The 16,603-nt window shown below is 40.8% G+C and overlaps 1 protein-coding gene across 1 annotated transcript in view; it reads right to left on the bottom strand.

The window, feature by feature from the left end:
* mtss1 (MTSS I-BAR domain containing 1) overlaps positions 1-16,603 on the bottom strand; it is a gene marked incomplete at its 3' end in the record, with an annotated part of 31,867 nt that overhangs the window by 14,258 nt on the left and 1,006 nt on the right. Inside the window, exons 2-3 of the mRNA XM_083908098.1 lie at positions 6,757-6,818; positions 4,138-4,211 (exon numbers count right to left, since the gene is read on the bottom strand). Of these exons, the coding sequence (XP_083764224.1) occupies positions 4,138-4,211; positions 6,757-6,818 (136 nt within the window). The remainder of the gene's footprint in view (positions 1-4,137; positions 4,212-6,756; positions 6,819-16,603) is intronic.

Genomic DNA, 16,603 nt, shown 5'->3' on the forward strand with positions numbered 1-16,603 from the left:
ATTCCAATTCCTATCTTAACCCTCAAGCTCAACCCTTAATCTTAACTGGGCCTCAAAACCAAGTGTTGAGGGTTATTTTGTCACTTAGAAATGGGACACCCCTTAAATGCAGATACGTCTTCAGACTGTAGGGGGCAGAATAACGCCAAAGCTGCGTCCAGTCTGTCAACTCCAAAAAAGAAGAAGAAGAAGAAGACATTTACGTCAGGATTATTTATTCTGATCCGTTTGTCAGTCAAGTTATTAGGTTGTCAGTTAGTTATAAGATGATACTCATACAAATATTCAGCTGACAGTTACCACACACCACGACTTATTGAAAAGTAAACCACACCGGCCGACTATTGACAAAAGATCGTAAAATAAGAATAAATGTTACGCAACAATGACGTCAGTAATCCATAATATGGGCCTAAACTAAGATCATTTTTATATCTCTATTAACAAAGAAAATACTTCATTTGTATCGCACTCGTTCCACTGCTTTTGACGCCATCTTTGTTCTGGCAAAACACCCAATGCATTCTGGGTAGCCCTTGCTCCCAAGGGTGGTGTCGGAAAACTCAATATTGAGGGCGATACAGCCCTTAAACTTGGCTTCAACTTAATTTTTCTGAGAATCCAAGGAGGCCAAGTTTAAGGGCTGTATCTTTCTTCTTCTTCTTTTTTGGAGTTGACAGACTGGACGCAGCTTTGGCGTTATTCTGCCCCCTGCAGTCTGAAGACGTATCTGCATTTAAGGGGTGTCCCATTTCTAAGTGACAAAATAACCCTCAACACTTGGTTTTGAGGCCCAGTTAAGATTAAGGGTTGATATTGAGGGTTAAGATAGGAATTGGAATTGGCCCATAGTCTCATTTGTGATTCGTTGACACACACACACACACACACACACACACACACACACACACCGGATTAACAAACTATTATCAACACGTTCGACACGTTATGGGTTTCGGGAAAACGTTCTACGACAGCAGAACTCGACTCACTCAGTCGCTCTCTGTCTTTACACTGTTCCTCAGGAAACAAACTAGTCAGCACTCACTTCATCATCTTGTGATCTGTGTGCGTGTGCGTGTGCGTGTGCGTGTGTGTGTGTGTGTGTGTGTGTGTCCACATGATTGTGGAGACGTCAACAGTTTCCTCAGCCGCTGCCGGGGAAACTGTTCACGAGGAAGAGACGAGACCACGAGAATCAGCCGATGATGACGAGAGTCAGCGTTGCTGTAACGCGACGGCTGGTCCTTCTGTTTACGTCGCGAACGTTTCCACGGCAACCAGTCAACGCCAGTTACCATCCGCTAAATCTGCTCAGAGGACCGCTCGCTCTCCCACACCAAAGTCCACACAGAAAATCAGTGACTCTTAGCTCCGCTGCCTCGTGTGGTCACGTTGTGTCACTGAAGTAAAGTCTAAATGGAATATTTTCAATGCCGAATTTTACAAAATCAGTCATTGTAAGTTAGTGATGGAGGCAGCAGTGGATCAACAACTCCTGTGTAAATAAATCACTGATTTACTCTATGGACTTTGGTGTGGGAGAGTGAGTGACTTTACAAACTTCAGTTTCCTGTCCTAACGGCCTGTTTCACAGTGAGATAAAGACATGAACATGTTCTTAAGACATCGTAGACTTCATCAGAGTATTTAACTTGACATTAAACAGGCTTTTCCAACAGGAAACTGAAGTTTGTAAACTCACTCACTCTCCCACACCAAAGTCCATAGAGAAAACCAGTGATTTTAACATCACAGAGACACAGGAGTTCACAGGAGTTGTTGATCCACTGCTGCCTCCATCACTAACTTCTAACGAGTTGTTTTGCGAGTTGGGCCTTTAAAAATCTACCTTCAGACTTAACTCAGTGACACAAAGTGACCACACGAGGCAGCAGACGACCAGCAGCTCCTTTGTCCCCGTGAGCTAAAATCACTGGTTTTCTCTATGCGCTTTGGTGCGGTAGAGTGAGTGGTTTAGTGGAGTCTGTATAACAGTGAGACCAAGACGTGATGATGTGATTTAAGGTGGACCTTGACCGGAAGTTCCAATTAACGCTGTTTTTTAGTGTGTATCTGCGTCATTACCTTGTTTATGAAGCCCTGAAGGTTCTAAACAAACAGTTCAGTCACTGCTGAGAACGCTGTGTTTTATTGTAATCTCGGGCTCAGCGAGATCTCTGAAAAAACCCGGTCCGGTTACGTAAACAGTGGTTCTCCTGAACAGCAGATCCTCCTGCTCCGGGCACTAGTCCGGGCACATCCGGTTGCGTACATTGAACCGCAGAAGAAGAATAACGTCCGTTGTGGAGGTGTTTCACGAGCGACAGTGTCTTCTGACTCTGGGTCAAAGGTCGTCAAAGGGACTGCGGCGGGGAGTCGTGAAGAAGCTGTTTTTAAACACTGTTTAAAACAATGTTTTGATAATGAGGAGCAGTGCATCCACCGCTCCAGAGGGGGGAGCTGCTGAATATGTCACTTCCGGGTAACTGGCCATCACAAGACAGTTGGGAAGGCTCTACGCTGGCTGGCCAATCACAACACACTCTGTCTTCTGGGGGCGAGATTTACGTCTGAAATATAGCGGCTGAGGAACAGCGTCAGTGAGGAGAGATTTCTATCGGCTCGTTTACAGCAACTAGGAGGTTTTTGAGCATAAAAACAAGTGAATGTACGTAAATAAACCTCCATAACTAACATATATCTCTTTAGCGCTGAGGTCGTCAGCGAGCCACCGTCACACCGACGAAGTGCAGTGAAACGTGTTTTGACACATTCTCTCACACAGAGAGAATGTGTTCAACAGCACTCTGAAGTGCCTTTGAGCAAAGAGGAGGAAGAGGAGGAGGAGGAGGAGGAGGAGGAGGAGGAGGAGGAGGAGGAGGGCCCTGGGCTGCAGCTGTCACTTCATCAACGCTGATAATGGCTCCTTTAAAACACACCGCGCACGCACACACACACGCACCAGAGACCATGAGAGGGTGAACTTTGCCATGGCAACACAACCACCGAACGCACACCCACCAGACCAGTTGTGTCTCACACACACACACACACACACACACACACACACACACACACACACACTGAAGAAACTGGAGAGAGAGAATAGAGCAAGAGACAGCTGTCAATACACAGGTGCAAACACACACACGCAATGTTAGCCCATGTTAGCTTTGTGCTAAGCTAAACGCTAAGCGACGACAACTACAGAAGTCTGTAAACCACACACTCTGCCACACCAAAGTCCATAGAGAAAACCAGTGATTTTAGCTCACAGGGACACAGGAGCTGCTGGTCCTCTGCTGCCTCGTGTGGTCACTTTGTGTCACTGAGTTGAGTCTAAAGTAAATATTTTAAAAGCTGAATTCACTAAAATCAGTCATTGTAAGTTAGTGATGGAGGCAGCAGTGGATCAACAACTCCTGTGAACTCCTGTGTGCTGTAATGTTAAAATCACTGGTTTACTCTATGGACTTTGGTGTGGGAGAGTGAGTGACTTTGGTGTGAGAGAGTGAGTGACTTTGGTGCGAGAGAGTGAGTGACTTTGGTGTGGGAGAGTGAGTGACTTTGGTGCGGGAGTGTGAGTGGTTTACTAACGTCAGGTAACACATGGAAAAGTCTGTCTAACAGTGAAGATAAAGACATGTTCGACTTAAACTGAGAGTGTTTTTAATTGGTTTTCCAACAGGAAACTGAAGCTAGGATAGTTTTACACGACAATTTCCAGACGAAGGAAAGACGAATTCTCTCCATGACAATCAAACACAAACCTAATAAATAAAAACAACAACAACAACAACCAGCAAAGGTTTCCCACTGCAGCTTTAAATCAAGAAAACAGTTTCCACGTGGACATCATGAGACAAGACGGAGCAGGTCTGAGACGAGGCGTCCACACAGGGGAGCGGCCATGACACACACACACACACACACACACACACACACACACACACACACACTACTGGATTTCCTTTAAAATTCAATTGTCGAGTTACATAATCACACCAGCGGCTGAGTGTCTTATCAAAGACACACAAACACATGTGATGTCCACATAATATTGTGTGTGTGTGTGTGTGTGTGTGTGTGTGTGTGTGTGTGTGTGTGTGTGTGTGTGTGTGTGTGTGTGTTCACCTCTGGTCCCGGTCGCCATGTCTGCCACCTTCTGAAAAGCGTCCAGAAAAGCTCCTGTTACCACGATGGTCGTCCTGAACAACAACACACACACACAGGATATATCAGTATACACGTATGAACATGTTCACGCATCAGAAGAATGAAGATCACATGAAAACAGATAATAAAAACACGTTTTGTAAATCTGTAAACGGTAGCAGACGAGCTTTACTCTGACAGGACCAAGGTCAGGTGGTCATGTGACTTTTGTTGACATTTGTGTGTGTCTGTGTGTGTGTGTGTCTGTGTGTTCTTGTACTTGCCGCATACTGAGGACCAGTGAGGGTTTTTAACCAACAAAGAGAGGTCATTTTTACAAAGTGAGGACATTTTGGCCGGTCCTCACTTTGTTTACATTGAAATCACTTTCTTATGTTGCTATAACATGCTATACTCAAAAAAAAAAAATTCAAAAATGTTTTCAACTTTTGGATGACGTTTTTGTCAAATTTTGGACCGAAAATAAAATTAAAAAAGCTTTCCAGCCCTTTTAGCTCTGGGGCTCCACCTGCAGACAGTTTATGGTACTGCAGCCAGTGGTTCTTTGTAGATGTCATTCATGAAGTAGATATTTGTAATTGTGTTGATTTATAAAGTGGAAATGCTGGTCCTCAGTATGCAGCAAGTACAAGAATGTGTGTGTGTGTGTGCGCGCGCATGGTTCACACTGATGAAAGAGACGCATCGCAAACACAGCGTTTAACTGAAGGGCTTTTATTTTGAAAGGCCGGACTGATGGAGCCATTCAAAGGCCGGTGTTGGGAGAGAAACAAGATACATCACACACACACACACACACACACACACACACACACACACACACACACACACACACACACACACACACACACACACACACACACACACACACACACACACACACACACACACACACACACACACACACACACACACACACACACACACACACACACACACACACACACAGAGAAAACCTTACTAAGGGGATCCGGTGACCGAGCTGTCAATAGGTTGTACAAACACACACACACACGAACACACAGAGACACACACACACAGGTTTGCTAATTAATCTTAAAATGTCAATAACACATGTTCAGAAATAAAAAGTTAACGCATGTTGTGTTGCATTTGTGGCAATGTGTGTGTGTGTGTTTGTGTGGTATGTGTGTGTGTGGCGGGGCTAATGGCCTGTGACCGCCTGCAGCGATGCTTATCAAAGTAAACTGGTCTGCTGGGAAAAAACAGCTGAAGAAGCTACTGTGTGTGTGTGTGTGTGTGTGTGTGTGTGTGTGTGTGTGTGTGTGTGTGTGTGTGTGTGTGTGTGTGTGTGTGTGTGTGTGTGTGTGAAACAGTCACAGGTTTGCTGCAGACACATCGACTGTGTCATCGAGTGAACACGGCAGTGATTTCCTGACAGTTAAATGAACTTTGACCCCAAAAGACATCGACCATCATCTTCATCATCATCATCATCATCAGTGAGGACATGTCCTCACAGCCACACATCAGCAAAAACACCGTTTTGTTCTTCAGTCCAGACAGAAACAGAGATTTTACGCGTGTGGACGGAGGACAACGTCATGTTTGTCTCAAACAGCTGTTTGGACATCTTTGTGAAAGGGAAGACATGTCCTCACTTTGACTAAATGTCCTCACTTTGACAGAAAGTCCTCACTTTGACTAAATGTCCTCACTTTGACAGAAAGTCCTCACTTTGACAGAAAGTCCTCACTTTGACTAAATGTATTCACTTTGACAGAAAGTCCTCACTTTGACTAAATGTCCTCACTTTGACTAAATGTATTCACTTTGACTAAATGTCCTCACTTTGACAGAAAGTCCTCACTTTGACTAAATGTATTCACTTTGACAGAAAGTCCTCACTTTGACTAAATGTCCTCACTTTGACTAAATGTATTCACTTTGACTAAATGTCCTCACTTTGACAGAAAGTCCTCACTTTGACTAAAGGTCCTCACTTTGACTAAATGTATTCACTTTGACTTAACGTCCTCACTTTGAGAGAACGTCCTCACTTTAAGAGAACGTCCTCACTTTGAGAGAACGTCCTCACTTTGAGAGAACGTCCTCACTTTGAGAGAATGTCCTCACTTTGACTTAACGTCCTCACTTTGAGAGAACGTCCTCACTTTGAGAGAACGTCCTCACTTTGACTTAACGTCCTCACTTTGAGAGAACGTCCTCACTTTGAGAGAATGTCCTCACTTTGACTTAACGTCCTCACTTTGAGAGAACGTCCTCACTTTGAGAGAACGTCCTCACTTTGACTTAACGTCCTCACTTTGAGAGAACGTCCTCACTTTGAGAGAATGTCCTCACTTTGACTTAACGTCCTCACTTTGAGAGAACGTCCTCACTTTGAGAGAACGTCCTCACTTTGAGAGAATGTCCCCACTTAAATGTCTTGTCCTCAGCTAAAAAACTGTCTGAAGACGTAGTTTAGGTTCTTGTTTTTGTAAAATAACTAACTTTAAAGTAAGAAACAAAAGAGTTCTTTAAAACAACAGATGCTCTTGGACAGTTGGACACAGTTGGACACAGTTGGACACAGTTGGACAGAATGTCTCTTACCTGAGCTGTGACTGAAGCTTGGCTCCTTTAGATAAAAAGTCCTCCCATGTGGGATAACTGGCCTGCAGCAAACACACAAACAACACAAACAACAACATTAACACACACAGGGTTTTTTTTTCACAATTCAAGGACTGAATGTGTCGACTTGTAAGACCTCGTCTTTGTCCGTGATGGCCACGATTAATAATGTCTCCACGTTTGTCCTCGTCTACGTACGTCAAGCAACGCAGGACACGGAACAGTAGGTGGCCCCGTAACAGACAAGGGGGACATTTACCGTAGGTGGCGCCACATGACCCCAAAACATGATTTCAAAACATAAACATGATTTGCAGTCTGCAAAATATCTTTTTTATGCAAATATTTTGTCTGCACTGTGGTTGTTGGTGAGTTCAGTTTGTTATGAACATTATTCCTGAGTCTCTGTGACATATTAGGAGGATTTTATCAATTATTACATAATGCACCTTTAATTCACAAACTTTCAAGGACCCGTGGTTTCCACTAAACGTGAAAATATTCACATTTAAGAAGCTGAAAAATGACAGAAACGTGAAAATATTCACATTTAAGAAGCTGAAAAATGACAGAAACGTGAAAATATTCACATTTAAGAAGCTGAAAAATGACAGAAACGTGAAAATATTCACATTTAAGAAGCTGAAAAATGACAGAAACGTGAAAATATTCACATTTAAGAAGCTGAAAAATGACAGAAACGTGAAAATATTCACATTTAAGAAGCTGAAAAATGACAGAAACGTGAAAATATTCACATTTAAGAAGCTGAAAAATGACAGAAACGCGAAAATATTCACATTTAAGAAGCTGAAAAATGACAGAAACGTGAAAATATTCACATTTAAGAAGCTGAAAAATGACAGAAACGCGAAAATATTCACATTTAAGAAGCTGAAAAATGACAGAAACGTGAAAATATTCACATTCAAGAAGCTGAAAAATGACAGAATCGTGAAAATATTCACATTTAAGAAGCTGAAAAATGACAGAAACGTGAAAATATTCACATTTAAGAAGCTGAAAAATGACAGAAACGTGAAAATATTCACATTTAAGAAGCTGAAAGATGACAGAAACGTGAAAATATTCACATTTAAGAAGCTGAAAAATGACAGAAACGTGAAAATATTCACATTTAAGAAGCTGAAAAATGACAGAAACGTGAAAATATTCACATTTAAGAAGCTGAAAAATGACAGAAACGTGAAAATATTCACATTTAAGAAGCTGAAAAATGACAGAAACGTGAAAATATTCACATTTAAGAAGCTGAAAAATGACAGAAACGTGAAAATATTCACATTTAAGAAGCTGAAAAATGACAGAAACGTGAAAATATTCACATTTAAGAAGCTGAAAAATGACAGAAACGTGAAAATATTCACATTTAAGAAGATGAAAAATGACAGAAACGCGAAAATATTCACATTTAAGAAGCTGAAAAATGACAGAAACGTGAAAATATTCACATTTAAGAAGCTGAAAAATGACAGAAACGTGAAAATATTCACATTTAAGAAGCTGAAAAATTACAGAAACGTGAAAATATTCACATTTAAGAAGATGAAAAATGACAGAAACGTGAAAATATTCACATTTAAGAAGCTGGAAAAATGACAGAAACGTGAAAATATTCACATTTAAGAAGCTGAAAAATGACAGAAACGTGAAAATATTCACATTCAAGAAGCTGAAAAATGACAGAATCGTGAAAATATTCACATTTAAGAAGCTGAAAAATGACAGAAACGTGAAAATATTCACATTTAAGAAGCTGAAAAATGACAGAAACGTGAAAATATTCACATTTAAGAAGCTGAAAGATGACAGAAACGTGAAAATATTCACATTTAAGAAGCTGAAAAATGACAGAAACGTGAAAATATTCACATTTAAGAAGCTGAAAAATGACAGAAACGTGAAAATATTCACATTTAAGAAGCTGAAAAATGACAGAAACGTGAAAATATTCACATTTAAGAAGCTGAAAAATGACAGAAACGTGAAAATATTCACATTTAAGAAGCTGAAAAATGACAGAAACGTGAAAATATTCACATTTAAGAAGCTGAAAAATGACAGAAACGCGAAAATATTCACATTTAAGAAGCTGAAAAATGACAGAAACGCGAAAATATTCACATTTAAGAAGCTGAAAAATGACAGAAACGCGAAAATATTCACATTTAAGAAGCTGAAAAATGACAGAAACGTGAAAATATTCACATTTAAGAAGCTGAAAAATGACAGAAACGTGAAAATATTCACATTTAAGAAGCTGAAAAATTACAGAAACGTGAAAATATTCACATTTAAGAAGATGAAAAATGACAGAAACGTGAAAATATTCACATTTAAGAAGCTGGAAAAATGACAGAAACGTGAAAATATTCACATTTAAGAAGCTGAAAAATGACAGAAACGTGAAAATATTCACATTCAAGAAGCTGAAAAATGACAGAATCGTGAAAATATTCACATTTAAGAAGCTGAAAAATGACAGAAACGTGAAAATATTCACATTTAAGAAGCTGAAAAATGACAGAAACGTGAAAATATTCACATTTAAGAAGCTGAAAGATGACAGAAACGTGAAAATATTCACATTTAAGAAGCTGAAAAATGACAGAAACGTGAAAATATTCACATTTAAGAAGCTGAAAAATGACAGAAACGTGAAAATATTCACATTTAAGAAGCTGAAAAATGACAGAAACGTGAAAATATTCACATTTAAGAAGCTGAAAAATGACAGAAACGTGAAAATATTCACATTTAAGAAGCTGAAAAATGACAGAAACGTGAAAATATTCACATTTAAGAAGCTGAAAAATGACAGAAACGTGAAAATATTCACATTTAAGAAGCTGAAAAATGACAGAAACGTGAAAATATTCACATTTAAGAAGATGAAAAATGACAGAAAGGTGAAAATATTCACATTTAAGAAGCTGGAAAAATGACAGAAACGTGAAAATATTCACATTTAAGAAGCTGAAAAATGACAGAAACGTGAAAATATTCACATTTAAGAAGCTGAAAAATGACAGAAAGATGAAAATGTTCACATTTAAGAAGCTGAAAAATGACAGAAACATGAAAATATTCACATTTAAGAAGCTGAAAAATGACAGAAACGTGAAAATATTCACATTCAAGAAGCTGAAAAATGACAGAATCGTGAAAATATTCACATTTAAGAAGCTGAAAAATGACAGAAACGTGAAAATATTCACATTTAAGAAGCTGAAAAATGACAGAAACGTGAAAATATTCACATTTAAGAAGCTGAAAAATGACAGAAACGTGAAAATATTCACATTTAAGAAGCTGAAAAATGACAGAAACGCGAAAATATTCACATTTAAGAAGCTGAAAAATGACAGAAACGCGAAAATATTCACATTTAAGAAGCTGAAAAATGACAGAAACGTGAAAATATTCACATTTAAGAAGCTGAAAAATGACAGAAACGTGAAAATATTCACATTTAAGAAGCTGAAAAATGACAGAAACGTGAAAATATTCACATTTAAGAAGCTGAAAAATGACAGAAACGTGAAAATATTCACATTTAAGAAGATGAAAAATGACAGAAAGGTGAAAATATTCACATTTAAGAAGCTGGAAAAATGACAGAAACGTGAAAATATTCACATTTAAGAAGCTGAAAAATGACAGAAACGTGAAAATATTCACATTTAAGAAGCTGAAAAATGACAGAAAGATGAAAATATTCACATTTAAGAAGCTGAAAACTGGTTTGAAAACTAATAATTAATAAATTACAGAGTAGAAACATGAAAGCAACCTTCAATGATCAGGAATACATTGATTTTCTTTAATAAAACTGTCCTTGAAACTTAAATGACAAAATATCTAAAATGACCTTAGAATTTTTTTTTTGCCCAAAATGTGACCAAAACGTCATACTATACTACGTTGTCGACCTCAATGTCATACTACACTATTTCGTCCAAAATCGGACATTTTTTTCCAAAAACAAATTTTTGTCCAAAATTTGACAAAAATGTCATACTATACTATGTCATCCAAAATTGGACATTTTCTCGAAAAATCTTTTTTTTTGCCCAAAAGTGACCAAAATGTCATACTATACTATGTCGTCGACCTTAATGTTATACTACACTATTTCGTCCAAAACCTGATCATTTTTTGAAAAAAATAATTTTGATCCAAAACTTTGACAAAAACATCATACTATACTATGCCGTCCAAAATCGGAAATTTTCTTGAAAATCTTTTTTTTGCCCAAAATGTGACCAAAACGCTGGTTTATTTTCACTGAAATGTTCCGAAACTTTTGGTCGGGGTTTTTCGAGACTCTTGGTCCGTGTCCGCCATAATTCGTGCGCACTTCTTCTTCTTCTCTGCTTCCGTGCGGGATGTAAACGGTGAGCAACACCGCCCCCTTAGCTTGCACTTCCCGTAGCTCGTTGTGGATAGCTGGAGTGTGCGTTTGGTCGCGTTTGTTTGCACTGCAGTTGCAGCGAGTGAGTGAAGAGGGTGCGTCAACATCAGGTTAATGCTTTGTTTCAGACCGACGGACTTTCCATTTCTCTTCTTATCACCCATGACTCGCTGTGTAACACCGACTGTGACGTCAGTGATCAAACACGGCTCCTATTCAAATTCAAGGACTTTGTCATTTGTGTCTCTGCGTTGTAATGACACGGTTTTTCCTCTGGAGGAACAATTCATCGAAACGAGTCGTAATCTTTGTAAATAATAATAAGAAGAAGAAGAATTTTTCTCTTCCGTATTTTACCTGCAAAAATAAATAATAAATAGATCATTCAAACGTCAAAACTCATCGCCGTGTGTGTCCGTCACTTTCTAATCAGCCAGCATTCCTGCCGTTTAACTGTTTTAGTACAAAGGTGTGGAACACGCCCACGTTCACCTGAGGCCATTTCCCTGTCACTTCTCTCAAACAAACACACACACACGTTCTTGTACTTGCTGCATACTGAGGACCGGTTAAAAGTGCTGACAAAGTGAGGACCAGCATTTCCACTTTATAAATCAACACAATTACAAATATCGTGAATGTCATTCGTGAATGACATCTATAAAGAGCTACTGGGTGCAGTACCATAACATGTCTGCAGGTGGAGCCACAGAGCAAAACGTGTGTGAAACACCAGGGCTGGAAAACTGGGTTTTTGTACCAAATTGAGGAGCTGTGTTAAAAACAGAGTATAACATGTTTGTGAGGACCGGCCAAAATGACCTCACTTTGTTGGTTAAAAACACTCACTGGTCCTCAGTATGCTGCAAGTACAAGAACACACACACACACACACACAACAATGTCCATTATTAACCAGGGTCATAGCAGCCATTTTGTAATAAATCAGAAGTTTGATCAACTTTGATTTATTTCACTTTGCATATTTAATGTTTAAAGCGTCGAATATTTAAAGTATTTTAAATCTGTGTTGTTTTGGTTTTTGTTAATGATTTATCGACTGTTGTTTATTCACCCGTTCATCTGTCGCTTTGAGAGGGAATCAAAACAAGATGTGAGTGTGTGTGTGTGTGTGTGTGTGTGTGTGTGTGTGTGTGTGTGTGTGTGTGTGTGTGTGTGTGTGTGTGTGTGTGTGTGTGTGTGTGTGTGGGAAAAGCCTGCTCTTTACTATCCCCACACACAAACATGTAATTATATAGGGAGATCTAATTATAATACAGCCATAATCACTGCTTACTGTGTGTGTGTGTGTGTGTGTGTGTGTGTGTGTGTGTGTGTGTGTGTGTGTGTGTGTGTGTGTGTGTGTGTGTGTGTGTGTGTGTGTGTGTCTCTCACAGTCAAAATGTCCTCACTTGCTTAGGAATATAAGTTCTTACCTTGAGTACTGTACATGTAAACATGTAAACAACACACACACAGATGTTTTAACCTAATAGAATGCGGGGGGGGGGGTTTCTTTCATGTCAGCAATTAACGAGGAAAATGAATTGAATTCTGTGACGTTAATCAAATCCTCGTGGAGCAGAGAGTCGCCTCAGTTCATTCCGTCTCCTCCGTTTCTGTTATTACAGCTGACGTTACAGCGCCACTCACAGTCCTGTCACGTGTACTACAGCGATATTTCAAGCCGCGCGTTGACGTTGGCGCCGCTAACCGCTGTCAACGTGCCCAGCGCTAATAAAGAGGCGCTTTTGTTGTTGTTACGTTTATGCAACAGTGACAACAAGCATGGGTACACATTTAAAACTTAATGAGTGTGAAAAAGACACTTTAAAGGGATAGTTCGCAATTTTGGACATAAGACTCTATTTTCCAACTCAGCCGGTGTGATGTTCTTCTAGCGCAAGTCAATGGTACCTGCTAGCATGGCATTAGAAACACTCATACTGACTCCACAGTTCACCCGAGGCAGACTATCGATGTACATATCTGTGCTGATAGAATGTTTGAAATTAAACCAACCTTGCAATTTGAAGGATTTATGTCTCAGCAGCAGCAGCGCGTCATACTTCCTGTCAGGCTACGGCAGCGGCGCGTCATACTCCCTGTTAGGCTACGGCAGCGGCGCGTCATACTCCCTGTCAGGCTACGGCAGCGGCGCGTCATACTCCCCGTTAGGCTACGGCAGCGGCGCGTCATACTCCCCGTTAGGCTACGGCAGCGGCGCGTCATACTCCCCGTTAGGCTACGGCAGCGGCGCGTCATACTCCCGTTAGGCTACGGCAGCAGCGCGTCATACTCCCTGTTAGGCTACGGCAGCGGCGCGTCATACTCCCGGTTAGGCTACGGCAGCAGCGCGTCATACTCCCTGTTAGGCTACGGCAGCGGCGTGTCATACTCCCCGTTAGGCTACGGCAGCGGCGCGTCATACTCCCGGTTAGGCTACGGCAGCAGCGCGTCATACTCCCCGTTAGGCTGCGGCAGCGGCGCGTCATACTCCCCGTTAGGCTACGGCAGCAGCGCGTCATACTCCCCGTTAGGCTACGGCAGCGGCGCGTCATACTCCCCGTTAGGCTACGGCAGCGGCGCGTCATACTCCCCGTTAGGCTACGGCAGCGGCGCGTCATACTCCCCGTTAGGCTACGGCAGCGGCGCGTCATACTCCCCGTTAGGCTACGGCAGCGGCGCGTCATACTCCCCGTTAGGCTACGGCAGCGGCGCGTCATACTCCCTGTTAGGCTACGGCAGCGGCGCGTCATACTCCCCGTTAGGCTACGGCAGCTGCGCGTCATACTCCCTGTTAGGCTACGGCAGCGGCGCGTCATACTCCCCGTTAGGCTACGGCAGCGGCGCGTCATACTCCCTGTTAGGCTACGGCAGCAGCGCGTCATACTCCCTGTTAGGCTACGGCAGCGGCGCGTCATACTCCCTGTTAGGCTACGGCAGCGGCGCGTCATACTCCCTGTTAGGCTATGGCGTTTCAGCTTCTTAAATGTGAACATTTTCTTGGTGTCTTTGCTCCACATAAACAAAGAAATCATTAAAACTGAATCATTTTGGTTTTTGTGGACAAAACGAGACGTTCGAGAACATCGTCATTTCCAGCTTTGACCAACGCTGATCAACATTTTATGAACCAAACGATTCATCGAGAAAACAATCGACAGATTAATGGGTTACGAAAATAATCGTTAGTCGCAGCTCTAGCTGGTACCATTGACTTGCGCTAGCCATAGCACCAGCGAACTCGGCAACTAGAAGAACTGAATGAAGTTGGAAAATAGGTGGTGCTATCCCTTTAATGGTGAAAACGCCGTCACATGACCTCCTCCACCATGTGATGGACAGCAGTGAAACCAAAGTGTGTGTGATTCACGTGAGGGTCCACTCTTACACAACGCCGCTGTATCTCTGCAGAAACATGAATCATCAGCAGAGGAAACTGAAGAAACATCAATGAAACAAACGCCCACATTTCACAACCAGGGCCGGGCATCGCAGGGCGGGCGGGGACCCGGGGGGGGGGGGCTGGGGGGGGGGGGGGGGGGGGGTCCAAAGGGTTGCTAAACCAAATGTGGAAACAGCTCACTAAAGGCCACAGTACACTCCTACGTAAAGCAGCTCTACGTCGGTTATGGATACCCCTCTGCGTTAAGTGTCCGTCACACGACGAGGGACAACGGAGACGACGAGGGCTGTGATTGGTCCTCAGGACAGGAAGAGATAACGCCGCTCTGTGCCGGCCACAGAGGCGATCTGATCACTATTTTCTGATCTTTTCAGCTTCTTAAATGTGAACATATTCTTGGTTTCTTTGCTCCACATAACAAAGAAATCATTCAAACTGAATCGTTTTGGTATGTGGACAAAACAAAGACTTTTTTACGATTCATCGATTAATCGGGAAAATGACGGACAGATTAATCGATTACGAAAATAATCGTTAGTTGCAGCTCTAAAATACGTCACATCTTAATTCACGCAAGCACATGTTTACTCTAAATGGCTCATTTCTCGCCTCAAATGATCTTAAAACTGCGTTCTGGGAGAGAAAAATATTTATTTCAGGCGATAAACGGCCACTGTTTCATTGTTATTTAGCTGCAACAACAACAACAACAACAGTCTTTGGCCCTGTCCCAATACCTCCCCTAACCCTACATTTTTGCCCTAACCCTACTTTTTTGCGCGTTCACCTGTAGCTAGGATCAAGGGTAAATGTGTTTTTTTTTATCCCCCTTATAATCAACCCTAAAAATGTAGTGAGCTCTGGTGCAGGCTTAAAAAGAAGTGGAAGATAAAATTACTCATGATGCTTTGCGGATTCAGCGATATTTTTCAAAGATGGCGGCCACATCTGCCGAGGAACATTTTCGCTGCGATATATTTTCGCAAATAAGCACGTTACAATGTCGAATTGCGTTGGAATATGTTGGTTTGATACACATCCGTGTTTTCTTTGGTCCAGAAACCAGAAATATTCGGTTAGAATGGTTTCTTTGAGACATGGAGCGCAAAAAAACACAAACATCGAAGAGCGAGGAGAGCGTTATCAAATCACTGATTAATCAACGTTAGCCTGACCACTTGACTTTTAGCCTCAAATTTAGCCTGATTAAATTAGTTTGTGTGTCATCTGATTTTAATGAATACAGTTTAAAAACCTGTTTGTGTTCATACAAAGGAAACCAGGAAAAAAGAAGAAAAGAGTAAATATTATCAGGATAATTATAATTATCATATCATCAGCATATCATCAAATATCGTGGTAATATCGTTGATTTATCATTATTATTGTTGATTATTTGAGTAAATCTCATTCAGTTACTCTAGTATACATAATCAGATTACCTACTTCAGTTACTTTAGTACACATAATCAGATTATCTACTTCAGTTACTTTAGTACACATAATCAGATTACCTACTTCAGTTACTTTAGTACACATAATCAGATTATCTACTTCAGTTACTTTAGTACACATAATCAGATTATCTCATTCAATTACTTTAGTACACATAATCAGATTATCTACTTCAGTTACTTTAGTACACATAATCAGATTACCTACTTCAGTTACTCTAGTACACATAATCAGATTACCTACTTCAGTTACTTTAGTACACATAATCAGATTACCTACTTCAGTTACTTTAGTACACATAATCAGATTACCTACTTCAGTTACTTTAGTACACATAATCAGATTATCTACTTCAGTTACTCTTGTACACATAATCAGATTATCTACTTCAGTTACTTTAGTACACATAATCAGATTATCTACTTCAGTTACTCTAGTACACATAATCAGATTATCTACTTCAGTTACTTTAGTACACATAATCAGATTATCTACTTCAGTTACTCTTGTACACATAATCAGATTAT

The sequence above is a fragment of the Microchirus variegatus genome (genome assembly GCF_963457635.1).
Source record: "Microchirus variegatus genome assembly, chromosome: 21".
In the NCBI taxonomy this organism is placed as follows: Eukaryota; Metazoa; Chordata; class Actinopteri; order Pleuronectiformes; family Soleidae; genus Microchirus; species Microchirus variegatus.